This window comes from Cucurbita pepo, chromosome LG10 (assembly GCF_002806865.2).
Source record: "Cucurbita pepo subsp. pepo cultivar mu-cu-16 chromosome LG10, ASM280686v2, whole genome shotgun sequence".
Lineage (NCBI taxonomy): Eukaryota > Viridiplantae > Streptophyta > Magnoliopsida > Cucurbitales > Cucurbitaceae > Cucurbita > Cucurbita pepo.
The window spans coordinates 8,029,947-8,057,324 of record NC_036647.1 but is presented as its reverse complement, the minus strand read 5'-3'; the positions used below and the strand labels follow the sequence as shown (position 1 = coordinate 8,057,324).

Here is a 27,378-nt window from a genome sequence, read left to right as displayed (position 1 = left end):
TTTTTTTTTTTTTTTTTTTTTTTTTTTTTTTTTTTTTTTTTTTTTTTTTTTTACTGCTAATGACTGGCATGCGCTTTGCACGTGTTGTACTTTTCTTTGAATATTTTGGCAAAAAAATCGTGAAATATAGATATATATAATAGATTAAAAAAATAATAATAAATAAATAATATATATATATATATATATATATATATATATATATATATATATAATAGATTAAAAAAATGTGTTCTTTTAGTTAAAAAATTGTGAGAGTGAGATTCACTAATGTGTCTCATTTATTTAATTATTTAATTATGCTATAATTAATAAAAATAAATATCGTTATTTTTTAAAAAAATTTGAAATAAAATATAATAAAACTTGAATAAATATAATATATTTTATGAAGATCGAACTATTAACGTTCCAAATAAAAATAAATGTCTCTATTTAGATATGCTCGTTTCTTAAATTATTTTATGTAATTCTAAAAAATACTTTCATTTGGATATAATAAATTTTAACGGAATAAAATTGATTAAAGAAGTTAGTACCAAGAGTCCTAGAGTAAAAAGCATGCGCTTTGAGTCGTCTAGATGCCCTAGGAACCTAGTAGACCTCCACGATACCCATGAATGACTAAGGTAGCTCTTCAAACCGTTAGTAGTGTGAATAGTGTCATCATAGTCTCTACCGTCCTATTCACTCTGGTATTTCAATGGCGTTATCAATGACCTAGGCCAAATCTAATAATGCCTTTGCTAAGGGAGTGGTACCGTTGAGCTAGGCCTAGGCTAATTAGGTTAGTGCATCGAGAAGACTAAGTGTCATTATCGTGTGTGAAAATGATCGGTGGTCTCTTGAACAGAGTTACTGTGTTGTAAGCCCGTTCTGAGAGGGGGCGAGGGACCACACAAATAGATGTAGTAGCTGACCAGTATATGGGGGTTGTTTCCCCTAGACTTAGAATGACTCAATGGTCATATAGAAGGGTCTGCCAATTAACTTTCCATAGATGATGTTCTGACCAATAAATGTCATATTGTCTTACTAGATTTTATCCTAGGATTTCGATTATTCACTACCTAGGCAAAGTAAGCTACATGAGTCGAGGTATAGAAAGGTTGAGTAACCTACATAGACTCCTAAGGTAAGAATCAACCAAAGAACTGCTCAGAGCTTTAAGTTCTCCCTCAACGCTTAGATAGCTATAGAGATCAGTCTCAAACTTTCGAGAGCCAATAGAAAAACTCATGGCAATCGAGGAGAATCCACAAGTAAATTACTTAACGAATATATTATACTCCCCTCATTCTTCATTTTCTTTAGACAACTGTTGATCACTGGTCGAGGTGAGTGAATACTCAAGAGTTACACGATCACATAGAGAGTCGTTCTAGGACATCAATCCTGTTTGTGTATTTTGGATCTTATACATTTTGTTTGACTCTGTATCCTTAAGTTATTCCCCCATTTATAAATAAACTTGAACAAGCTTTTAATCGTGCGTTGTTTGTCACAAAATTTTACCGTACTTTATTTTATTTGCTTTCACCTATATCTTTTTAGTCATAGTCCGAGATAACATGCGTTTCAACCTACTAAAAGTAAGCATGTAGTTAAAAAATCACACACGTTAAGATATATTACAACACTCCATTATCAACAAAAGATTTTTTTTTTTAATACATCATAATTAGAGAAATCCATTTAACCCACGAAACCTGTAGGCTCCATCCCGAGCGAGACGCAAGAAAGTGGGAAGAAATTATTCATTGTAAATGAATTATTTCTCATAACCTCAGCTAAAAGACAGACAGAATATACAAAGCATACATGAAGCCAAGGCCTAGATTTACATTGTAAATGACTTCCTTCTCATAAAACCAAGCAATGAATATGAGAAACCAAAAGAAACACAATCTTCTTCTGGTGAATGAAACCAACCCTACCTTGTTATTATACACAAATACATGAATGCGATGGCGCAGAACACACACAAACACAGACATACACAAACAGTTATATCTTCGTTCATTTCCGTCTATGATGTTTACACTTACTTCAAAATTTCATCTTCATTTCTTGTGTGTTCTCCCGGTAGAACGTAATTGTCTGCATTGAGTTAAGATTAGGGTGTTAGAGTAAGGTTAGTTAAACGATGATCTAGGTCAGGATGCCTCTCGTAAACTAAGCACCTTAAAATAGTGAGCGGGGATCAGAAGTCTAGACCATGAAGCTCCTAGACCAAAAAAATTTAAGGAGTTAGTACCAAGAATCCTAGAGTGAAGAGTCTGCGTTTTAAGCCGCATAGATGCCCTAGGAACCTAGTAAACCTCCACGACACCCATGAATGACTAAGGTAGCTCTTCAGGCTGCTAGTAGTGTGAACAATGTCATCATAATCTCTACCACCCTATCCACTCCGGTATCTTAATGGCATTATCAGTAACCTAGGTCAAATCTAATAGGTGCCCCTACCAAAGGGTAAGTAACCTAGGTCAAATCTAATAGTGCCCCTACCAAAGGGTAAGTCCACAGGAGCAGTACCATCGAGTTAGGCCTAGGTCAATTAGACTAATGTGTCGAAGAGACTAGGTGCCATTATCGTGTGTGGAAATGTCCAATGATCTTTTGAATAGTGTTACAGTGTTGTAAACCTATTATGAGAGGAAGCGAGAGACCATGCAAATAGATGTAGTAGATGATCGGCATATGGGGTCGCTTCCCCTAAACTTAGAAGGACTCTAATGGCCCTATGAAAGGGTTTGCCACGTAACTTTCCATCCCGATCCAAACGCCACAACAACCTCAGCTAAAAGACAGACATAATATATAAAGCATATATCAAGCCATGGCCTAGATTTACATTGTAAATGAATTCTTTGTCAGAAACCAAGCAATGAATATGATGTTTACACTTACTTCATATCAACCTCTCATCATCAAACGGCTGCGTGTCCCTTGTGGAGTACTCATCACTGTCATTTCCATGTGATTTTTTCAACTTAGCAACTAAAACCCACATGTTTGCAAGTTCATTTTCCAGATAAGCGTCTCTCTGCTTTGATTCCTCAACTTTTCGTTGAAGTTCAGCTTCTCTATGTTCCTTTTCCAGAAGAGCAGCTTCATATGAAAGCTCCCTCTCCTTACTAATGGCTAGTTCTCTCTTCAGTTCTGCAGCAGATGGGCCGATGTCCGTGCGCTTTGAAACGACATCTCTCCGCCCGTTCCGAACCCCAATAGTTGATTTTCTCTGTGAAGGGGAGCTCTTGGATGCAGCGAGTTCGGATACGAGTCTCTCGTTTTCGTTCATGAGCTTGGCAACTTCTTCTGATAAGGCTTTGAGCTCAACAGCTGCAGCTGAGGCTAGACCCTTTGCATATGTACTCTCCTCTGCGAGTTTCTGGTTTCTCAGCTCGAGCTGCTCTTTCGACTCCGTTAGTTCAGCCAGTTTATGCTTCAGATCATCAACCTCAGTTGCCTGTCATGGGGAAAGAACAAGATCATCGAGATTAATGTTCAAACGATACAAACTCCATGAGTGAATAAGAAAAGCGTTAAAAGATAGAACAAGATTACAGTGAAGAATAAACGCATCCAGATAAGACACAAGACATGTATCCTGTAAAGAGAAACCAGCAAAAATATTTGAGAAGAGACGATACACATCAAACTATCTTAGATCTAAAACAACCAGTTCAAGGTTCGGAATCAAAGGCCTCGGATTAAAAGGTTGTGCCCAGTGTCACAATCGCCCTTTTCTTGGCAGCGGTTTGGAATTGTGTGGCACTCACTCTTAGTATTGAGTGAGTCAACCCAACCTAGGATCGCGTCCCCTCACGCCGGGCAACGTATGCTCAAGCCTCTAGACCCGATTAGAGAAGAAGGTTTTAGAAAACGAGGACAGAGTTTTTAGAAAGAGCATTTGAAAGCAAGGTTGAGAGAGATTAAAAGTAATGTTATATGGCATACAAGCAAAAGACAATACAACAGTTTAAATAGCATATAACTTTTCGGGTAGGAAGAATTTGACAACTAGTCGCATCCCCCTAAGTATATGGAAATAACAAAAGCTGCTGACCCATATGTCTGATCTTCAAAGAGATTCCTCAACAATCTCAACATAAAATCGAAATGGAGTGCGGTCCCAAATAAAACTACCTGCATTGAGAAGAATACGAGAGCGACCGAAAAAATCGAATCTGTCTTGAAGTTCTTGAAGTTCTTGAAGTTCTTGAAGTATTAAAATGTTCATCCCATTCTTTTGAATTTTCCATACTAACAAAGGAATTTCCAGCAACCCAAGCTGATTAACAATATTATTAATAAGTGAGGAGAATTTATCCAGATCTGATGGTATACTCGCAGAAGGAACTGAGCAACTCCTTCTAATATTCACGCATAATTAGGCTAAGGACATGGTTAATTAGAAAGAAATAATGAATTCAAAACCGTAACAAAGAGGTTCTTGAAAAAAATCTTTTAGCAATGATTTTCAGGGAGATGTTGATCATGTTCAATACTACTGAGACTTACCTCGAATTCAATATCTGAGTTACCAAGACAGGGAGGTTCTGGAAACCTGGGAGAAGAAACAGCCTTGACTGTAGGTAGTGTAGCTTTGACAAAGTTAAAACTATCAGGACTAATGCTACAGTTATTTATGAGAATATCATTCGATGACGTCTCTAGAATAATTGGATCAGAAGGAAGATGGGTCATCTCATGGACTAAAATTGTCTCGGCCCAACTCTACCACTAGCAGATATTGTCCTCCTTGGGCTTTCCCTTTCGGGCTTCCCCTCAAGGTTTCTAAAACGCGTCTGCTAGGGAGAGGTTTCCACACCCTTGTAAAGAATGCTTCGTTCTCCTCCCCAACCGATGTGAGATCTCACAGTCCACCCTCCTTCGGGGTCAGCGTCCTCGCTGACACTCGTTCCCTTTTCCAATCAATGTGGAACTCCCCAATCCACCCCCTTTCGGGGGCCCAGCGTCTTTTCTGGCATACCGCTTCGTGTCGACCCCTCTTTGGGGCTCAGCCTCCTCACTGGCACATCGCCCGGTGTCTGGCTCTGATACCATTTGTAACAGCCTAAGCGCATCGCTAGCAGATATTGTCCTTTTTGGGCTTTCCTTTTCGGGCTTCCCCTCAAGGTTTTTAAAACGCATCTACTAGGAAGAGGTTTCCACACCCTTATAAAGGATACTTCGTTCTCCTCCCCACAAAAAGTCTAGAGCAATATTCTTCAACAGTGTCAGCAATGCACTTAGAACTAATGGCTAAAGACTCATCATCTCTTGCGAGTATAGAAGTTCGGGAATGCTTCAACATTAGTGACTTTTGTGTTTTTATTAATTTTTAGCGAATCAGAATTCGGAGAGATGGAAATATTTATTCCTAACATTTCACGAGCTGGAACAGGAGTATTTTCTCAACATTCTCAATAAATGCTGATTTCGCATACACATTCTCATCAGCAGTTGAAGTATTTTCCTCTACATAATTGCCTTTACGACGATTGGAAATTTTTCAGATGCCATTAATGTTGAGGATTGTTGGGAGAGGAATCCCATGTCGGCTAATTAAGGAGATTATCATGAGTTTATAAGTAAGGAATCCATCTCCATTGGTATGAGGTCTTTTGGAGAAACTAAAAGCAAAGCCATGAGAGCTTATGCTCAAAGTGGACAATATCATGCCATTGTGGAGAATCGTGTTCGTAACATGGTATTATGCCCTTGACTCAGCCATGTCAATAAAATCCTCAAATGTCGAACAAAGAAGTTGTGAGCCTCGAAGGTGTAGTCAAAAGTTTGTTTGAGGGCTCCAGAGAAGGAGTCGAGCTTTAATTAAGGGGAGGTTGTTTGAGGGCTCCATAGGCCTCAGGGGAGGCTCTATGGTGTACTTTGTTCGAGGGGAGGATTGTCGAGGATTATTGAGAGAGGAGTCCCACATCGGCTAATTAAGGGGATGAACACGGGTTTATAAGTAAGGAATACATCTCCATTGGTATGAGGCCTTTTGGGGAAACAAAAAACAAAGCCATGAGAGCTTATGCTCAAAGTGGACAATATCATGCCATTGTGGAGAATCGTGTTCGTAACATGGTATTATGCCCTTGACTCAGCCATGTCAATAAAATCCTCAAATGTCGAACAAAGAAGTTGTGAGCCTCGAAGGTGTAGTCAAAAGTTTGTTTGAGGGCTCCAGAGAAGGAGTCGAGCTTTAATTAAGGGGAGGTTGTTTGAGGGCTCCATAGGCCTCAGGGGAGGCTCTATGGTGTACTTTGTTCGAGGGGAGGATTGTCGAGGATTATTGAGAGAGGAGTCCCACATCGGCTAATTAAGGGGATGAACACGGGTTTATAAGTAAGGAATACATCTCCATTGGTATGAGGCCTTTTGGGGAAACAAAAAACAAAGCCATGAGAGCTTATGCTCAAAGTGGACAATATCATACCATTGTGGATAGTCGTGGTTCCTAACAATTAATCCTTCAAAATGATCTTCATTCAAATCCTTTTCTTACTACAGGCTCTCTAATTCCTCGGGATGGTAAGACAAAATGAAATAACTCTCTCTTCATGCAGAGTAGGAGACGTTAATGCCACATTCTCTTTATCAATAAATGATGACTTACTAACATTTATATCTACGTCCACACCATTTGGGCTACAATTTTATGATGAAGACACATCCAACGTGCACAAGTCTCAGTAGGAAAAAACTCGGGATCCAAAACCCCCCAACTTTCCACCTCTTGCTTCTCAAGCTGTATTGCCCATTGGTTTTCTTCTTGGGACTAACTCACTTTTCTAATCATCTCCAAAGGATCCCTTGCTACAGATTGAATGCCTATGATCAATTGATCGAGTATTGGATGCTATGTTAATCAGACCACCAAAATAAGCCCCAAATGCTTCAAACAATGCACGACTCCAATCCTTTCATAAGACTCGGATGACAATGGATTTTAATATTCCACTTATCGAGGCACTAGAACAATGGTTGGCTTTTGTTCTGATTTAGACTCCTATGTAGTGTAAGCTCATGCCTTAGTAATTTCTCCTTTATTTCCCCAAAATCAATTATGGGAACCTCCATGATTTCCCCATTCACAGCTAGGAGGTTTTTCGTTCAACTTCCAACAACTCTCTATTGTGTGTCTCAATTTTTTTGCAGTGAGTACACCATAATTGTCTTTATTACTCTTCCATTGTTTTTTTCTTTCTCTACAACAAAGGATGATGTACCTATGTTGGGTTGTTTGACAAGCATAAGATTTCGTCTGCTCTCTTCTGTTTGAATAAGGGAGATTATTTCTTCTTTTCCGATGATCTATACTCAAACTTGGTCAAACTTACTGTTGAGACCAGCCAAAAAATCATAGACACGGTCTGTTTCAATAAATTTCTTTAGAATTACGACATCTACAGGGCGCTTCATCTCAAGTACCCAATAGTAATCGAGTTCCTAAACCAATGTTTGCAAGACATTGGCATATTCTGTGACAGTTTTCCCTTCTTGCTTCATGGCTCTGGTCATGATCTTGATCTCATAGATCTGAGGTACATCTCGATCCTTGGGGTAAATGTGATGAATGAAGTTCTACATGGCTTGAGTGCTCTATAAAACATACATATATCGTTGATGGATGGCTCCTTAAAATCTTAGAGTTTGACATTATTGTGGAGTCTTCCTCGTTCCATGTAGTAAATTCTGGAGTCATCTTCCCTGGTCTTGGTCCAACAGGATGTCGGAAGTTTTTCGATTCCCTAAAGGTATATCTACACAACTTGAGACCATTGGAGGAACTTTCTCTACTGGTAATGAAATCTATAAAATTCCTAGATACTAAATAAATTAGGAAGCTCAGCTACCCTCCTTATTTAAGGGATTATACAAATATCTCCTAACCTAAGGCTAATCCTATAAATTAGGAAGGTCAGCTACTCTCCAATGGAGGAGACGTTTGGCAAATCGGTTCTTTGATGGGAAAAAAAGTTCGTAACATAGAAATAACTGAACCTACTAGCGAGTTGTGATGATCATCCAATGGAGGAGAAGTTGGGACTGTAGAAAATACCTGTGCTAATCTTACATCTTTTGGTATGTTTCGCAACTCATGTGTATCAGCAAGCTGTTGCTTCAAGGAAGCCACAGTTTCCTGTAGTTCTTCACATTCAGAGATCTGATAGAAGAATGTTAGTCACAACCATTACATGAAATAATGACATTTGGAGAAGCTAGCTCAATATATGTGCGAAAGTAGTAATTTTACCTTTTGGTCTAGCTGCTCCTGAATGATCCGATTATCTGCAGCTTTAACCTATAGAATTGAACAGAACGAGAAAGTTCAGTACATATATTGGCGAGAGCAGAATTACCATAACTGAGAAACGCCTTCGCGAAATAGATGCCTCCATCTTTAAAATTTTGTTTGTAATGATGACCCAATTTATCAATATGAATACAACAAAGTTGGACTAAACTATGTAAGGATCGCACAACAACGCACAAACTTGATCCAGATGAATACAAAGAACTGGAGAGAGAAAATGCAAAGAGAAATATTGGCTAAAGGTTTATATTTATGACTTCAGGTATGTACACTAAGAGAGAATACATGATGACTTTAGATATGTACACCAAGAGAGAATACATAATGACTTCAAATATGTACACCAAGAGAGAATATAGAGAATGAAGAAAGTATATCTTCAAAGCACTGACTGGCTAAGGTTTATATTGATGACTTCAAGTATGTACAGCAAGAGAGAATACAAAGAATGAAGAAAGTACAATTTCAAATCACTGACAAAGGGGTATATATATAATTTCAGTTATTATATATATAGCTTCAACCGGTAGAACCACCTACTATATATAAATATCTACCATATATATCTCTACCAGCTTTTTATTATAAATAGCTGTTTACTGTATAGGACCATTTTTCATATATATATTTGAAGGCAGCAGGCTCCATATCCCAACAAACCAAAGACTCGTTACAGGGAAAACCCGACCACAAAATCAGAAAGAAAGTATCATCAGCCCACTAAGTTTTTTGATGTGTTTTGTCGTCGTCCACAGGAAAAATAATAACCATTTATTAGAAACACCTTGCAGTATTTTTCAATTATTTCATGATGCTAACTCTAAATTGAAATATGAAACACAAGTTTGAGATCATTTGTATCATTCAATTCATTAGTCACCTCAAGTTCAAACGACTTCTCATTCAACTGTGCAGTCAGTTCATCAATTTCCTGCAGCATTAAGGCAACCAGGTAGGTCTGCTTAAGCAAAACTGAGGTGGCTCTTAAAAGAAAATTGAATAAACAAGAACTATTAAAGACCTTACTTGCATTATTTCCAAGTCTGTCATATTATTTGATGAAGCCTCTGCAATTTTCTTTTCGAGAAAAGCTATCTGTTGATTCTTGGCGTTGATATCGTCTTTTAACCTTTTCATGTCAAACTTAACAGCAGAAGAACCATAAGATTAAAGTCCTCTGGCACGTTGATAGGACGTAAGCTTGTAGCTTAAGGAAAATAAGCTCTTACATGAATTTGGTCTTCCTGGGGGCTTCTTGCAGCCTCATCAGACAAACGCTTCAAAGCACTCGAATCAAGTGCCACCTCTCCGGACAAAATCTTTTGCTGTTCCCTTAGAAGGTCAATCTGATCGCTTGATTTTATGCTCGTCTAGCAAAACGGATGAATCAATTTTGACATTAGAAAAATATTGTTATAATCATGGTATGAAGAAATTAAGTATTTCTCTTTCAGAAAATCAGTAATTACACTTATTTAATAACATTAAATCTTTTGGGGAAGAGCGTCATGGGCTATGATGGTGTCTAAGGATTGCACGACGTTTTCTTCTCCAATGAAAGAGGTTCAAATTACTCCATTATGTATATCAGAGAAAGCAAGCAAAGGCGACAACTGGCTCAAGTCTAATAGAACTTTCAACATGAAATGCAATCACATGCTTACCAAAGGTGTCTCTGGATCAAAAATATTTTCCTCACGAGTTTCTTTCTCTTCTCTGGCATCGGATAAGAGATCTGCAGATGGGCAGCTTTCTGTTTGTAAAGAAAGAGACAATCTGGATTCTGACGGAACATTATTTTGATCAGCTTGGGGAGTCGAAGGAATGCTAGTTGACTTCATTCCACGCGACTTATCACTACTGTTTGTTGAAGTTTCCAAGCCACTATCTCGTTTCTGATCCAGGGTAGTAAATAAAAAGCTTTAAGCACATACAGAATAAACTACCATCATGAATACGATAAAGAAAACACAACAAAAATAATATACTTTGGCCAATCGTTTGTATATTCAATTTAAGCGTACTCAAAGACATTTTTTCATGTTGAGAATATAACCACGACATAAAATGTTGAGGATTGTTGGGAGGGAGTCCCACATTGGCTAATTAAGGGGATGATCATGGGTTTATAAGTAAGGAATACATCTCCACTAGTATGAGGCCTTTTGGGATAGCCCAAAGCAAAGACATGAGAGCTTATGCTCAAAGTGGACAATATCATACCATTGTGGAGAGTCATGATTCCTAACATGGTATAGAGACATGCCCTTAATTTAGCCATGTCAACAGAATCCTCAAATGTCGAACAAATAAGTTGTGAGCCTTGAAGGTGTAGTCAAAAGTGACTCAAGTCGAGGGCTCCAAAAAAGAAGTCGAGCCTCAATTAAGGGGAGGCTCTACGGTGTACTTTGTTCAAGGGGAGGATTGTTGAGGACTATTGGGAGGGAGTCCCACATTGGCTAATTAAGGGGATGATCATTGGTTTATAAGTAAGGAATACATCTCCATTGGTATGAGGCCTTTTGGAGTAGCCTGGCACATGAGAGCTTATGCTCAAAGTGAACAATATCATACCATTGTGGAGAGTCGTGATTCCTAACATAAAATAATACTCAAACTTCAAGCAACAGTAGATTCATATGCAAGTATCAGACACCTTGATTCGTGAGCTAAAATGATGTAGGAGTCATGCAGGCTGCAAGACAGTACTTAAGAACTTCTTAGGAAAGAGAAAACCAAAGTGAGTCTACAGTCAATTTTTTAGTAGCATCTTTAATTAATTCTAAAACCACTTCTCATTACTATGTTTTATAGGATAAATAATTTGTACCTGATGTATGACTTGGGTTTTTTTTTTTTTTTTTTTTTTTTTTTAATGAATAATTCATTGTTTAGTATTTAGGAATGATTGGATGAGTAAATAAAAAAATTCCAGTTATTTAGATCTCGAGGCTTAAAGTCAACGAAGCTGCACGGAAAGTTTAGTTATGACATTTGTAGAGACAAATATGTCGGAGAATAAAACATGTTGATAGCTTTTTCACTAAATGGCCTAAGAAACTGTAACGGCCCAAATCCACCGCTAGCAGATATTGTCCTCTCTGGGCTTTCCCTTTTGAGCTTTCCCTCAAGGCTTTAAAACGCGTCTGCTAGGGGAAGGTTTCCACACCCTCATAAATGGTGGTTTGTTCTCCTCCCCAACAAATGTGGGACATCATAATCCACTCCCCTTCGGGACCCAGCGTCCTCGCTGGCACTCTTTCCTTCCTCCAATTGATGTGGGACCACCCCCAAATCCAACCCCCTTTGGGGCCCAGCGTCCTTACTGGCACACCGCCTCGTGTCTACCCCCCTTCGGGGAACAGCGAGAAGGCTGGCACATCGTCCAGAACCTGGCTCTAATACCATTTGTAACGGCCCAGATCCACCGCTAGCAGATATTGTCCTCTTTGGGCTTTCCCTTTCGGGCTTCCCCTCAAGGCTTTAAAACGCGTCTGCTAGGGGAAGGTTTCCACACCCTTATAAATGGTGGTTTGTTCTCCTCCCCAACCAATGTGAGACATCATAGAAACTCTCTATAATACCATTGTATTTGCATGAAGTACATAAACCATATTTTACTCAAACAGGCATGATGCAGATCAGTCACAACAATACTTAACCAATGAATTTTAATAATCACTGCATGAGACCGATAATAACAAAAAATCTCTCGAGTATCCAAAAAACCACTAACCCGCAATTTTAACCAATTTAGTAGGCCATGCTTTCGGGTCTTCTTCTCCTTAACCGTATCATCATTGGCTTCGCTATTACTCTCGACGGAAGCATACAAGTCGATATTTTCATCGTCTAAAATTAGGTCTCGCCTCTTGTACGGAAGGTAAGCTAGCTGCCCATATGCATATAACCACTTAGAGAAAATAGATGGACGTATAGAAAAAATTTCAAAAGGTCATAACATTTAAATTATATTGGAAGTAATAACCGTTAAAGTACACATGCTCGTGTTTATCACTAATTAATGAATAACATCTTAGAGCAAGAGGGTACATACTTCCTCCTCCCCAAAAGAATGCCTTCTCCTAAGACCAGGTCGGTGAGGAAACCGTGATGATTGTGATGCCTTTGTGGAGACCAAAATTAACTTAGTCAGTCGCTGGATTCTGCCCAACAAAGCAGCTTTTGCTTCTTCCTCCTGTTCCAATCTTGATTGTAGTTTATATTGACCATCTTCTAACTTTATGCATAGGATCACACCAAAAGAAATAGTTCAAGTCAAACACCATATCTCGCAGGAGAAATGGATATTCTGTCAAACATCTTTGCACCATAAGTATATATGGATATATAACCAAATGAATTACGGAATACAGGCTCAAATTTTTTTTTATCAGTAATACATACAATCATACAAAGTCCTAAAAAAATAGTACGGCACTTCAAATATAATAATACCTTTTGCTTCAGGAGCACAAGGTCATCTTCAGAATCTCTCAGTTGAGGAACGGTCATAATTCCCGTCTTTAGTCGATCCAGCTCTTCCTTTAAACACCGAATCTCATTCTGATATTTCTTGATAAGTGATTTCTCATCAATAATCTGCAGGTATGAGAAATCAGCTTACATTTTTCCCAAATTAATCAGCTAATTAAACAACCAAACATGAAGTTAGGAATAAATACTTTTTCTATTAAATAAAACTCCTACCTTGTTTTGTGCTGCTTGAATTTCGACGTGTTTAGCACGATGTGCAAATTTCAATGTATTATGCGTCTCTTCCAAACTACTTGATGCTGGAGTAACTGTGCATATAAGCTGTGAATACGAATAGAGATGAATGAACAAACTATGATGTTTTCTTAGGCGAATAAAATCTAGAAAACACCTTTGGATATTTTTTAAATAATATTTATTCATATAATAAGGCATAAAAAGGCTTACAGACACGCGCCCATGACCGCTAAGTGAAGACTGAAGAAGTCTGGTAAGTTTAGAGTCTCGGTATGGTATATGATTTGTCCTTCCATCTGTTAGCTTTGATATTACCTGACACCAGAAATAACCATGGACCAAGTTATGTCCTTTACAACAAAGGACAAATGATCACTGGTGGTAGAGTTAAGCAAATTCAACGCGATAACCAGAGCTGTGAGAGAATGCTAGTGGTCAATTTGATACGATATAGTGCTCATAAGAAAATTTAATGAGTGATTACTGGAATTATTTTCCACCATGCTATGTTCTTGATGGACTCCTTCCAGTGTAGAGGATAAAAATTAGTACTTGGAAGAATAATCTTAGGGAAAAATATTTACTATTAGTTTCTTTACAGGAAAGGGTATCAAGTAAATAAGGTTCTCAAAAAGATTCCAAAAAAGAAAAAGAAAAAAAAAGATCCCATGTCATTCCCTGATCTTCTGATTACTCTACAACCTTCCTTAATTATTAGTCGAGGTTTTCCTTCTTTTTCTCCTCTTGATATTTTATATGGACGCAAGCGAATTGGTTCAACTTGACATTTGATAGCGATGTAGGACTGAAATTCCCTTACGTTTTCTTTTTTTTGTTGGTTGAGCAAATTCCCTTGCTTATATCCACATCCTACAACTTTCCTCCTTTGCATTAGAGTTTTGGTAAAAAGTCTAGGTGTGAGATCCCACACTGGTTGGGGAGGAGAATATGAAATATTCTTTATAAGGGTGTGGAAACCTCTCACTAGCAGACGCATTTTAAAACCTTGAGGGGAAGCCCAGAAGAGAAAGCGAAAGAGGACAATATTTGCTAGCGGTAGGCTTGGGCTGTTACAAATGGTATCAGAGTCAGACATCGAGCGATATGCCAGAGAGGAGGTTGAGCCCCAAAGGGGGGTGGACACGAGGCGGTGTGCCAGCAAGGTCGCTAGGCCTGAAAGGGGTGGATTAGGAGGTCCCACATCGATTGGAGAAGGGAACGAATGCCAGCGAGGACGCTGGGCCTTGAAGAGGGTAGATTGTGAGATCTCACATCGGTTGGGGAGGAGAACGAAACATTCTTTACAAGGGTGTGGAAACCTCTCCCTAATAGACGCGTTTTACCTTGAGGCGAAGCCCGAAAGGGAAAGCCCAAAGAGAACAGTATCTGCTAGCGGTGGACTTGGGCTGTTACACTAGGGGCTTGAATTTAAGGGGCCTAGCGTCACCAAACAAAGGTTCCAGGAGCTATTACTTCTCCAGTTACTAATCTAGTAAGATAATAAGAGAAAAATTGTGTAAGAAACGAACCCCCGAGGACAATTTCTTCTCATTTTCATTTGATTGCCAGTATACCAACCATAACATCCAACTCATATTTGCTTGCCATAAATAAAAATTAATAGTAATATTAATGATAAATAAATAATAGTGCCAAAGAGAATTTCCACCAAGGGGAGAATTTCAAATCCACAAGGAACCAAAAGCAATATTTTATCTTTGAGATTGCCAACTTCTAAGCCTCCATTAACGTGATAGACCAGTCTTCTAATTTATCAAACAGCATTCAGAAGATTAAAACAGAATAAGATTATAACTAGAAATGAGAATCTCGTACAAACAAGTGGCAGTAAGAAAAAAGCTAAAAGTTTGATTTAAAAAGATAATGTATGAGAAGCCTCACTGTTCCAAGAGTTAGCAGGCTTTTATTAATATATGATCCCTCTTTTCGCCTTATACCAGTAGTTTCAGCTTTTGAGCTCTCGGAACCTGCCAGATCGATGAGGTTCTGCAGGTATAAGTAAAATGTAGGAAAAGTTACGAAAATAATTTGCAGAGAATTGATATGCACGACAAGATAATCACGTGAATAGTTCATTTAAAATTAAATGTTGAAAACGGTAGAGTCTTATTACCAGTTGAGACAGGTTTACAGCTTCTCCTTCACTGCTTTCACCAAATGCACTGCTCTCTATAGTCTGTTCACAAGATTGAAAATACTATTTCAAGTAAATCAACGATGTCTCCTGTTCTTGTTAAATTAAATAAGTCAATCAAAAAAAATTGGCATCATGTGCCAAAACAATAAAAATTAAAATTGAAAATCAAGAAGATCTTACCAACATCATCACAAGGTAATGCCCAAAACATTAAACTAAACTAAACCAAATTCCAGATCCATTTAATCATATCGATGAGGTGTCGTGAGCACAACAAGAACAGGGAAAAGGAAAGCAACTTAAAACGAAGGTTCAATCAACAACATTACTTGTTCTACCTATATATTTTAGTAAACTTTGTTATTCTGATTAAAGAATATTCAATTATTCTACAAAAGATACAGCACACATCTCTAATCCAAGCCAAAGCACTAAGAAACTAAGAGTGTATCTTTTAAGCTCAAAAAAGGGTCGAAAAATTGACCACATTTTTTTTTTTTTCCTTTTCTTTTTCTTCCTCATAGGAATAGTTAATGAAAGAACAAAAGAAAGCCACCTAAATGATGACCAAGCCACTACAAAGGCAATAAAAATGGGAAATACAACATGAAAACAATTGCAAAAAAGTTCCCACTTGCTGGTAATAGAAAACTACAAGAATAGTTGCCCAAACGTGTAGAATTATGAGAAACCAAGCTATTTATATATCAACCTATAAGCCCTCGATCAATTAGGCTGCCCCTTTGAACTACATACATGGCCCATTAATCTTTATTTTTAAGAAACAAGAAGTAAATAGTGAGTTACAGAATTGAAAAGTCTCTCTCTCCAGNATTGAAATATCCCTCCACAAAAAGAGTAAACATCTCATGGAAGGAGGTCCAGGCGACCAATTGAAAACTCTTTACCAAGAGATCGTAACTACCAACTATTAAAAGAAAAAGGGTAACCCTCAATACAGGAATGATATTCACCATAATAATATATCACTCACTGCAGGTGTACCTCTGCAAGCAATAATAAGAGAGAGTGTGGTGAAATTAGGTCTAAATTTATCAAGTAGAAGTTGGTAGAAGAATGACTAAAACCAATCAAGGCTGTGTCATGCTTCCATTAAGATATAGATTTACCAATGTAAATATTGTATGGCTTCTGCTGCTTAACAAATTGAAATTCGTCGACCCAACATGTCTGTGTTCTGTTGGCAACAATTAAAATTTTATCACAAAGTGTAACTGTCATGAATATTATATTATCGTAATAACAAACAGATGCAATAACAATATAAAACTTCTATTTGCAAAAAAATGAATAGTCATGCATGTGAGACAACAGATTAAAGAGATCAAAAGGATTAATCTTTGCAAAAGAAGCACTATAAGAAAATGCCTGAAAGTAAAATATAGATACAACTAAGTGTAATCATCAGTAAAACAATCTATACAAAGGTAGATCTATTCAATCGTCATCCAGTATGGTCAAGAAAACAGANTTTTAAAACCTTGAGGGGAAGCCCAGAAGAGAAAGCGAAAGAGGACAATATTTGCTAGCGGTAGGCTTGGGCTGTTACAAATGGTATCAGAGTCAGACATCGAGCGATATGCCAGAGAGGAGGTTGAGCCCCAAAGGGGGGTGGACACGAGGCGGTGTGCCAGCAAGGTCGCTAGGCCTGAAAGGGGTGGATTAGGGGGTCCCACATCGATTGGAGAAGGGAACGAATGCCAGCGAGGACGCTGGGCCTTGAAGAGGGTAGATTGTGAGATCTCACATCGGTTGGGGAGGAGAACGAAACATTCTTTACAAGGGTGTGGAAACCTCTCCCTAATAGACGCGTTTTACCTTGAGGCGAAGCCCGAAAGGGAAAGCCCAAAGAGAACAGTATCTGCTAGCGGTGGACTTGGGCTGTTACACTAGGGGCTTGAATTTAAGGGGCCTAGCGTCACCAAACAAAGGTTCCAGAAGCTATTACTTCTCCAGTTACTAATCTAGTAAGATAATAAGAGAAAAATTGTGTAAGAAACGAACCCCCGAGGACAATTTCTTCTCATTTTCATTTGATTGCCAGTATACCAACCATAACATCCAACTCATATTTGCTTGCCATAAATAAAAATTAATAGTAATATTAATGATAAATAAATAATAGTGCCAAAGAGAATTTCCACCAAGGGGAGAATTTCAAATCCACAAGGAACCAAAAGCAATATTTTATCTTTGAGATTGCCAACTTCTAAGCCTCCATTAACGTGATAGACCAGTCTTCTAATTTATCAAACAGCATTCAGAAGATTAAAACAGAATAAGATTATAACTAGAAATGAGAATCTCGTACAAACAAGTGGCAGTAAGAAAAAAGCTAAAAGTTTGATTTAAAAAGATAATGTATGAGAAGCCTCACTGTTCCAAGAGTTAGCAGGCTTTTATTAATATATGATCCCTCTTTTCGCCTTATACCAGTAGTTTCAGCTTTTGAGCTCTCGGAACCTGCCAGATCGATGAGGTTCTGCAGGTATAAGTAAAATGTAGGAAAAGTTACGAAAATAATTTGCAGAGAATTGATATGCACGACAAGATAATCACGTGAATAGTTCATTTAAAATTAAATGTTGAAAACGGTAGAGTCTTATTACCAGTTGAGACAGGTTTACAGCTTCTCCTTCACTGCTTTCACCAAATGCACTGCTCTCTATAGTCTGTTCACAAGATTGAAAATACTATTTCAAGTAAATCAACGATGTCTCCTGTTCTTGTTAAATTAAATAAGTCAATCAAAAAAAATTGGCATCATGTGCCAAAACAATAAAAATTAAAATTGAAAATCAAGAAGATCTTACCAACATCATCACAAGGTAATGCCCAAAACATTAAACTAAACTAAACCAAATTCCAGATCCATTTAATCATATCGATGAGGTGTCGTGAGCACAACAAGAACAGGGAAAAGGAAAGCAACTTAAAACGAAGGTTCAATCAACAACATTACTTGTTCTACCTATATATTTTAGTAAACTTTGTTATTCTGATTAAAGAATATTCAATTATTCTACAAAAGATACAGCACACATCTCTAATCCAAGCCAAAGCACTAAGAAACTAAGAGTGTATCTTTTAAGCTCAAAAAAGGGTCGAAAAATTGACCACATTTTTTTTTTTTTCCTTTTCTTTTTCTTCCTCATAGGAATAGTTAATGAAAGAACAAAAGAAAGCCACCTAAATGATGACCAAGCCACTACAAAGGCAATAAAAATGGGAAATACAACATGAAAACAATTGCAAAAAAGTTCCCACTTGCTGGTAATAGAAAACTACAAGAATAGTTGCCCAAACGTGTAGAATTATGAGAAACCAAGCTATTTATATATCAACCTATAAGCCCTCGATCAATTAGGCTGCCCCTTTGAACTACATACATGGCCCATTAATCTTTATTTTTAAGAAACAAGAAGTAAATAGTGAGTTACAGAATTGAAAAGTCTCTCTCTCCAGATTAACAAACAAGCAAAACAGATCCAAGTATTTTCATTGGCTGGACATCACTCCATTACTATTCTTTCAACCTCTTCGACAAAATGTGATGATTTAAACCAGACATAGAGAAATAGTTATTTGCATATGGCACAGACCAAACTTTGGATATTGGAAAAATGGAATGAAACAAAAATTCTGAAAGGTAGGTGGTCTGACATTAACACCATAAGAATGTAGACACAAGAAAGAAGACGGGTATTCTTTAACAGGGCATACGTGGTATCAAAAGTTTGAGCCAAACTACCAAACAAGTGAACAAAGACATATCTCATCTTTTTAATTTTTTTTTTTTTTTTTTTTTTTTTTCCAAAAAAAAAAAAAAATTGAAATATCCCTCCACAAAAAGAGTAAACATCTCATGGAAGGAGGTCCAGGCGACCAATTGAAAACTCTTTACCAAGAGATCGTAACTACCAACTATTAAAAGAAAAAGGGTAACCCTCAATACAGGAATGATATTCACCATAATAATATATCACTCACTGCAGGTGTACCTCTGCAAGCAATAATAAGAGAGAGTGTGGTGAAATTAGGTCTAAATTTATCAAGTAGAAGTTGGTAGAAGAATGACTAAAACCAATCAAGGCTGTGTCATGCTTCCATTAAGATATAGATTTACCAATGTAAATATTGTATGGCTTCTGCTGCTTAACAAATTGAAATTCGTCGACCCAACATGTCTGTGTTCTGTTGGCAACAATTAAAATTTTATCACAAAGTGTAACTGTCATGAATATTATATTATCGTAATAACAAACAGATGCAATAACAATATAAAACTTCTATTTGCAAAAAAATGAATAGTCATGCATGTGAGACAACAGATTAAAGAGATCAAAAGGATTAATCTTTGCAAAAGAAGCACTATAAGAAAATGCCTGAAAGTAAAATATAGATACAACTAAGTGTAATCATCAGTAAAACAATCTATACAAAGGTAGATCTATTCAATCGTCATCCAGTATGGTCAAGAAAACAGAAGAGTGGGAGCTGCTTGGTAACCTTACAAAATATCTTTTAAGATATGCGATCAAGTAGTTTGTAAAAGTAAGATTATTGAGCAACGATCATTCACAAGCCAATAATTTATAAGGAAAACAACTTTAAAGAATGGTAAATCAAGCATGTTTTAACTGAATTTCTATAACTTCAAAATCGAAAATAGTTTTCAAAAATAACTTCCAAAAGTCCTTGCATTTTATCTCCAAAAAATTATGATTAAACATAATGAAGTTGGAGGGATCTTTCAAAGGTGACACCGCATGTAAATAATCGATACAGCTTATTCTTTTTTTGTGAGATCCCACGTTGATTGGAGAGGGGAACAAAGCATTCCTATAAGGGTGTGGAAATCTCCCTAGTAGATGCGTTTTAAAATCTTGAGGTGAAGCTCTTGAAGGGAATGTCCAAAGAGGACAATATCTGCTAGCGGTGGGCTTAAACTGTTACAAATGGTATCAGAGCCAGACACCGGGTGGTGTGCCAGCGAGGACGCTGGGCCCCCAAGGAGGTGGATTGTGAGATCTCACATCGGTTGGAAAGGAGAACGAAGNCGCGTTTTACCTTGAGGCGAAGCCCGAAAGGGAAAGCCCAAAGAGAACAGTATCTGCTAGCGGTGGACTTGGGCTGTTACACTAGGGGCTTGAATTTAAGGGGCCTAGCGTCACCAAACAAAGGTTCCAGAAGCTATTACTTCTCCAGTTACTAATCTAGTAAGATAATAAGAGAAAAATTGTGTAAGAAACGAACCCCCGAGGACAATTTCTTCTCATTTTCATTTGATTGCCAGTATACCAACCATAACATCCAACTCATATTTGCTTGCCATAAATAAAAATTAATAGTAATATTAATGATAAATAAATAATAGTGCCAAAGAGAATTTCCACCAAGGGGAGAATTTCAAATCCACAAGGAACCAAAAGCAATATTTTATCTTTGAGATTGCCAACTTCTAAGCCTCCATTAACGTGATAGACCAGTCTTCTAATTTATCAAACAGCATTCAGAAGATTAAAACAGAATAAGATTATAACTAGAAATGAGAATCTCGTACAAACAAGTGGCAGTAAGAAAAAAGCTAAAAGTTTGATTTAAAAAGATAATGTATGAGAAGCCTCACTGTTCCAAGAGTTAGCAGGCTTTTATTAATATATGATCCCTCTTTTCGCCTTATACCAGTAGTTTCAGCTTTTGAGCTCTCGGAACCTGCCAGATCGATGAGGTTCTGCAGGTATAAGTAAAATGTAGGAAAAGTTACGAAAATAATTTGCAGAGAATTGATATGCACGACAAGATAATCACGTGAATAGTTCATTTAAAATTAAATGTTGAAAACGGTAGAGTCTTATTACCAGTTGAGACAGGTTTACAGCTTCTCCTTCACTGCTTTCACCAAATGCACTGCTCTCTATAGTCTGTTCACAAGATTGAAAATACTATTTCAAGTAAATCAACGATGTCTCCTGTTCTTGTTAAATTAAATAAGTCAATCAAAAAAAATTGGCATCATGTGCCAAAACAATAAAAATTAAAATTGAAAATCAAGAAGATCTTACCAACATCATCACAAGGTAATGCCCAAAACATTAAACTAAACTAAACCAAATTCCAGATCCATTTAATCATATCGATGAGGTGTCGTGAGCACAACAAGAACAGGGAAAAGGAAAGCAACTTAAAACGAAGGTTCAATCAACAACATTACTTGTTCTACCTATATATTTTAGTAAACTTTGTTATTCTGATTAAAGAATATTCAATTATTCTACAAAAGATACAGCACACATCTCTAATCCAAGCCAAAGCACTAAGAAACTAAGAGTGTATCTTTTAAGCTCAAAAAAGGGTCGAAAAATTGACCACATTTTTTTTTTTTTCCTTTTCTTTTTCTTCCTCATAGGAATAGTTAATGAAAGAACAAAAGAAAGCCACCTAAATGATGACCAAGCCACTACAAAGGCAATAAAAATGGGAAATACAACATGAAAACAATTGCAAAAAAGTTCCCACTTGCTGGTAATAGAAAACTACAAGAATAGTTGCCCAAACGTGTAGAATTATGAGAAACCAAGCTATTTATATATCAACCTATAAGCCCTCGATCAATTAGGCTGCCCCTTTGAACTACATACATGGCCCATTAATCTTTATTTTTAAGAAACAAGAAGTAAATAGTGAGTTACAGAATTGAAAAGTCTCTCTCTCCAGATTAACAAACAAGCAAAACAGATCCAAGTATTTTCATTGGCTGGACATCACTCCATTACTATTCTTTCAACCTCTTCGACAAAATGTGATGATTTAAACCAGACATAGAGAAATAGTTATTTGCATATGGCACAGACCAAACTTTGGATATTGGAAAAATGGAATGAAACAAAAATTCTGAAAGGTAGGTGGTCTGACATTAACACCATAAGAATGTAGACACAAGAAAGAAGACGGGTATTCTTTAACAGGGCATACGTGGTATCAAAAGTTTGAGCCAAACTACCAAACAAGTGAACAAAGACATATCTCATCTTTTTAATTTTTTTTTTTTTTTTTTTTTTTTTTCCAAAAAAAAAAAAAAATTGAAATATCCCTCCACAAAAAGAGTAAACATCTCATGGAAGGAGGTCCAGGCGACCAATTGAAAACTCTTTACCAAGAGATCGTAACTACCAACTATTAAAAGAAAAAGGGTAACCCTCAATACAGGAATGATATTCACCATAATAATATATCACTCACTGCAGGTGTACCTCTGCAAGCAATAATAAGAGAGAGTGTGGTGAAATTAGGTCTAAATTTATCAAGTAGAAGTTGGTAGAAGAATGACTAAAACCAATCAAGGCTGTGTCATGCTTCCATTAAGATATAGATTTACCAATGTAAATATTGTATGGCTTCTGCTGCTTAACAAATTGAAATTCGTCGACCCAACATGTCTGTGTTCTGTTGGCAACAATTAAAATTTTATCACAAAGTGTAACTGTCATGAATATTATATTATCGTAATAACAAACAGATGCAATAACAATATAAAACTTCTATTTGCAAAAAAATGAATAGTCATGCATGTGAGACAACAGATTAAAGAGATCAAAAGGATTAATCTTTGCAAAAGAAGCACTATAAGAAAATGCCTGAAAGTAAAATATAGATACAACTAAGTGTAATCATCAGTAAAACAATCTATACAAAGGTAGATCTATTCAATCGTCATCCAGTATGGTCAAGAAAACAGAAGAGTGGGAGCTGCTTGGTAACCTTACAAAATATCTTTTAAGATATGCGATCAAGTAGTTTGTAAAAGTAAGATTATTGAGCAACGATCATTCACAAGCCAATAATTTATAAGGAAAACAACTTTAAAGAATGGTAAATCAAGCATGTTTTAACTGAATTTCTATAACTTCAAAATCGAAAATAGTTTTCAAAAATAACTTCCAAAAGTCCTTGCATTTTATCTCCAAAAAATTATGATTAAACATAATGAAGTTGGAGGGATCTTTCAAAGGTGACACCGCATGTAAATAATCGATACAGCTTATTCTTTTTTTGTGAGATCCCACGTTGATTGGAGAGGGGAACAAAGCATTCCTATAAGGGTGTGGAAATCTCCCTAGTAGATGCGTTTTAAAATCTTGAGGTGAAGCTCTTGAAGGGAATGTCCAAAGAGGACAATATCTGCTAGCGGTGGGCTTAAACTGTTACAAATGGTATCAGAGCCAGACACCGGGTGGTGTGCCAGCGAGGACGCTGGGCCCCCAAGGAGGTGGATTGTGAGATCTCACATCGGTTGGAAAGGAGAACGAAGCATCCTTATAAGGGTGTGGAAACCTCTCCCTAGTAGACACGTTTCAAAACCTTGAGTGGAAGTCCTTGAAGGGAATGCCCAAAGAGGACAATATCTGCTAGCGGTGGGCTTGGGCTGTTACATTTTTCTTTTTTCTTTCTTTTTTTTATTTTTTTTTAAAGAGGAAAACAAGGTGTCTTTTTCATTGAGGAACGAAATCACAAAGGAGGGAAAAATGATCTCCGAGTAGTGACTAGAGAAGTGGTATTATATTCTTTGAAAGGGAAGATACATCTACACCAATACATAGCACTAAAAATAACAAAGTCTATAAAACTATCGTAAGGAGAAATTTAAGTCACTGGAGATCCTGTAGGAGATTTTTTCCTCTTACTCCCTACCCTTAAAGTTACAAGATTAGATAACACATTGAGCATCTGAAAATCTAATAAAGAAGAAAATATCTGGACTCATTTTCAAATAAGCATCTAAAATGGATGTTGCAAGAGAAATGAATCATCATAAAATATTCAGATCCTTTTTCTTTTCCATAAAACCAAAGACCCTATCGAGTATTCTTACCCTCCCCCGCTGCAATAAGTGAGAGTGCATGAGCNGAAAATAATTTGCAGAGAATTGATATGCACGACAAGATAATCACGTGAATAGTTCATTTAAAATTAAATGTTGAAAACGGTAGAGTCTTATTACCAGTTGAGACAGGTTTACAGCTTCTCCTTCACTGCTTTCACCAAATGCACTGCTCTCTATAGTCTGTTCACAAGATTGAAAATACTATTTCAAGTAAATCAACGATGTCTCCTGTTCTTGTTAAATTAAATAAGTCAATCAAAAAAAATTGGCATCATGTGCCAAAACAATAAAAATTAAAATTGAAAATCAAGAAGATCTTACCAACATCATCACAAGGTAATGCCCAAAACATTAAACTAAACTAAACCAAATTCCAGATCCATTTAATCATATCGATGAGGTGTCGTGAGCACAACAAGAACAGGGAAAAGGAAAGCAACTTAAAACGAAGGTTCAATCAACAACATTACTTGTTCTACCTATATATTTTAGTAAACTTTGTTATTCTGATTAAAGAATATTCAATTATTCTACAAAAGATACAGCACACATCTCTAATCCAAGCCAAAGCACTAAGAAACTAAGAGTGTATCTTTTAAGCTCAAAAAAGGGTCGAAAAATTGACCACATTTTTTTTTTTTTCCTTTTCTTTTTCTTCCTCATAGGAATAGTTAATGAAAGAACAAAAGAAAGCCACCTAAATGATGACCAAGCCACTACAAAGGCAATAAAAATGGGAAATACAACATGAAAACAATTGCAAAAAAGTTCCCACTTGCTGGTAATAGAAAACTACAAGAATAGTTGCCCAAACGTGTAGAATTATGAGAAACCAAGCTATTTATATATCAACCTATAAGCCCTCGATCAATTAGGCTGCCCCTTTGAACTACATACATGGCCCATTAATCTTTATTTTTAAGAAACAAGAAGTAAATAGTGAGTTACAGAATTGAAAAGTCTCTCTCTCCAGATTAACAAACAAGCAAAACAGATCCAAGTATTTTCATTGGCTGGACATCACTCCATTACTATTCTTTCAACCTCTTCGACAAAATGTGATGATTTAAACCAGACATAGAGAAATAGTTATTTGCATATGGCACAGACCAAACTTTGGATATTGGAAAAATGGAATGAAACAAAAATTCTGAAAGGTAGGTGGTCTGACATTAACACCATAAGAATGTAGACACAAGAAAGAAGACGGGTATTCTTTAACAGGGCATACGTGGTATCAAAAGTTTGAGCCAAACTACCAAACAAGTGAACAAAGACATATCTCATCTTTTTAATCTTTTTTTTTTTTTTTTTTTTTTTTTTTAAAAACAAATAATATAACCAACCTATTCATTGAAAGAACAAAGGCACATACAAAAACAAAGCTCAAACAAAAGGAGCACATTAACCATACACAAAAGGGCTCAAGTTAAGGATCAAGCCTAACAAGTAATTACAAAAAAAAAAAAAAAAAAAAAAAAAAAAAAAAAAAAAAAAAAAAAAAAAAAAAAAAAAAAAAAAAAAAANGAAGTCAAAGCCCAAAGAAAAGCATTAAACCTCGCTAAAGACCAAGCCTCTCACCAAAACCTCTCAACCCCTCTAAAAATCTTATTATTCCTTTCAAGCTAAATATCCTATAAAACAGCCAAAAACCCAACGTGCCAAAGAAACTGCGCCTTGTCACAACAGTGGGCACAGAGAAGAACCTCCTGCAAGATAGAACAGTCTCCATTACGAGCCAAACAAACCCCAAAAAATCTCCAAGAAGCTATCCCAAATTGAACAAGCAAAATGACAGCTCCCAAGGATATATTGAGACCCCTAGATGCATTTCTTCAAAAAATGGTCTATTGTGATCTCAACATGAAGGGATAGTCTCTAAACACGGTCCAAACTGTTATGTCTCTCAACATTGGTTTGGTTGTTGATTCTCGTAAATGGTGTATTGATCCTTCAGGTATTTTTTTTCTGTAAAAATCTTTAACTCGACATCTGAATTCTTATACACCTTTGGGCAAAGAGGTTTATGCGGATTTATGGAAATCAAAAAGTCCCAAGAGAGTTAGCATTTCATTGGTGATTATGCTCAAAGGAAGTCTTAATACTTCAGAAGTTCTTCAAAGAAAGTTACCATCTAATTGCATTTTTCCCTCCATTTGCTCATTATGTATTGCTGTTGATGTATTGATTCTCGTAAATGGTGTATCGATCCTCCATTTGCTCATTTGCTCATTGTGTAGTGCTGCTGGGGACTCCATGAAACATATTTTCTTTGATTGTCCCTATTCTCGAGCCAACCTTCTTTTGATGTTTAATCTTTAGTGGTTGTTCTCTAACTGTTTCAAGGCCAATGTTCTTCCATTCTGGTAGGGCCTGTTTTCCCCTCCAAATACAAATTTAGTGGATTAATGCAGTTAAAGCTTTATTATATGAGTTTTGGTTGGAGAGGAACCAATGAGTTTTCCAGAAGAAACAATTGTTTTGGATTGATTGTTTTGAATCAACTCGTCTAAAGGCTCCCTCCTAGTGTACTGTATCCAAGCACTTTGTTAGTCTTTTATTGCAATATATAATTTTCTTTTATCACTCCCTCGTAAAGTTTGTATGCTCTAAGCAATAGTCTCTTTTTCATTACACCAATGAAAAGTTTTGTTCTTTGTTAAAAAAAAATGTACCGTGGACTATTCCAAATAGGAAAAACAGGTGAGGTCAGTAGCATACAGACTTCAACTGCAAAAGGATTCGTGCATTCATCCTCAATTCCATTTGTGATACCAAAGGAGGGTGCCATCCTAGCCCCATCGGCAATTTTGAGTGTACACCCAACCATGGACTTCTTCAGGAGAACAAGAGTTGTTAATTTAGTGGAAAGGGAAAATTGAAGAAGANCTTTTTTCTTTCTTTTTTTTATTTTTTTTTAAAGAGGAAAACAAGGTGTCTTTTTCATTGAGGAACGAAATCACAAAGGAGGGAAAAATGATCTCCGAGTAGTGACTAGAGAAGTGGTATTATATTCTTTGAAAGGGAAGATACATCTACACCAATACATAGCACTAAAAATAACAAAGTCTATAAAACTATCGTAAGGAGAAATTTAAGTCACTGGAGATCCTGTAGGAGATTTTTTCCTCTTACTCCCTACCCTTAAAGTTACAAGATTAGATAACACATTGAGCATCTGAAAATCTAATAAAGAAGAAAATATCTGGACTCATTTTCAAATAAGCATCTAAAATGGATGTTGCAAGAGAA

At 36.7% G+C, this 27,378-nt stretch overlaps 1 protein-coding gene and 2 long non-coding RNA genes across 3 annotated transcripts in view; all 3 read right to left on the bottom strand.

Annotated features, from left to right (window-relative positions):
- Positions 1-1,756: 1,756 nt before the first annotated feature.
- Positions 1,757-27,378, bottom strand: part of LOC111803440 (kinesin-like protein KIN-7K, chloroplastic) — a 34,148-nt gene continuing 8,526 nt past the window's right edge. Inside the window, exons 12-27 of the mRNA XM_023687845.1 lie at positions 22,621-22,688; positions 21,104-21,166; positions 20,872-20,976; positions 13,274-13,378; positions 13,040-13,147; positions 12,788-12,931; positions 12,387-12,569; positions 12,066-12,221; positions 9,994-10,224; positions 9,559-9,699; positions 9,356-9,472; positions 9,210-9,260; positions 8,270-8,317; positions 8,075-8,179; positions 2,911-3,469; positions 1,757-2,100 (exon numbers count right to left, since the gene is read on the bottom strand). Coding sequence (XP_023543613.1) covers positions 2,912-3,469; positions 8,075-8,179; positions 8,270-8,317; positions 9,210-9,260; positions 9,356-9,472; positions 9,559-9,699; positions 9,994-10,224; positions 12,066-12,221; positions 12,387-12,569; positions 12,788-12,931; positions 13,040-13,147; positions 13,274-13,378; positions 20,872-20,976; positions 21,104-21,166; positions 22,621-22,688 — 2,183 coding nt within the window. The 3' untranslated portion in view covers positions 1,757-2,100; position 2,911. The remainder of the gene's footprint in view (positions 2,101-2,910; positions 3,470-8,074; positions 8,180-8,269; positions 8,318-9,209; positions 9,261-9,355; positions 9,473-9,558; positions 9,700-9,993; positions 10,225-12,065; positions 12,222-12,386; positions 12,570-12,787; positions 12,932-13,039; positions 13,148-13,273; positions 13,379-20,871; positions 20,977-21,103; positions 21,167-22,620; positions 22,689-27,378) is intronic.
- LOC111803443 lies at positions 14,967-16,664 on the bottom strand. The gene is made up of 3 exons (XR_002816375.1): positions 16,352-16,664; positions 15,198-15,260; positions 14,967-15,051 (listed from the first exon to the last, which is right to left on the bottom strand). It is a non-coding gene; the product is annotated as an uncharacterized LOC111803443 (long non-coding RNA).
- On the bottom strand, positions 17,600-19,535 carry LOC111803441. The gene is made up of 3 exons (XR_002816373.1): positions 19,369-19,535; positions 17,852-17,914; positions 17,600-17,724 (listed from the first exon to the last, which is right to left on the bottom strand). It is a non-coding gene; the product is annotated as an uncharacterized LOC111803441 (long non-coding RNA).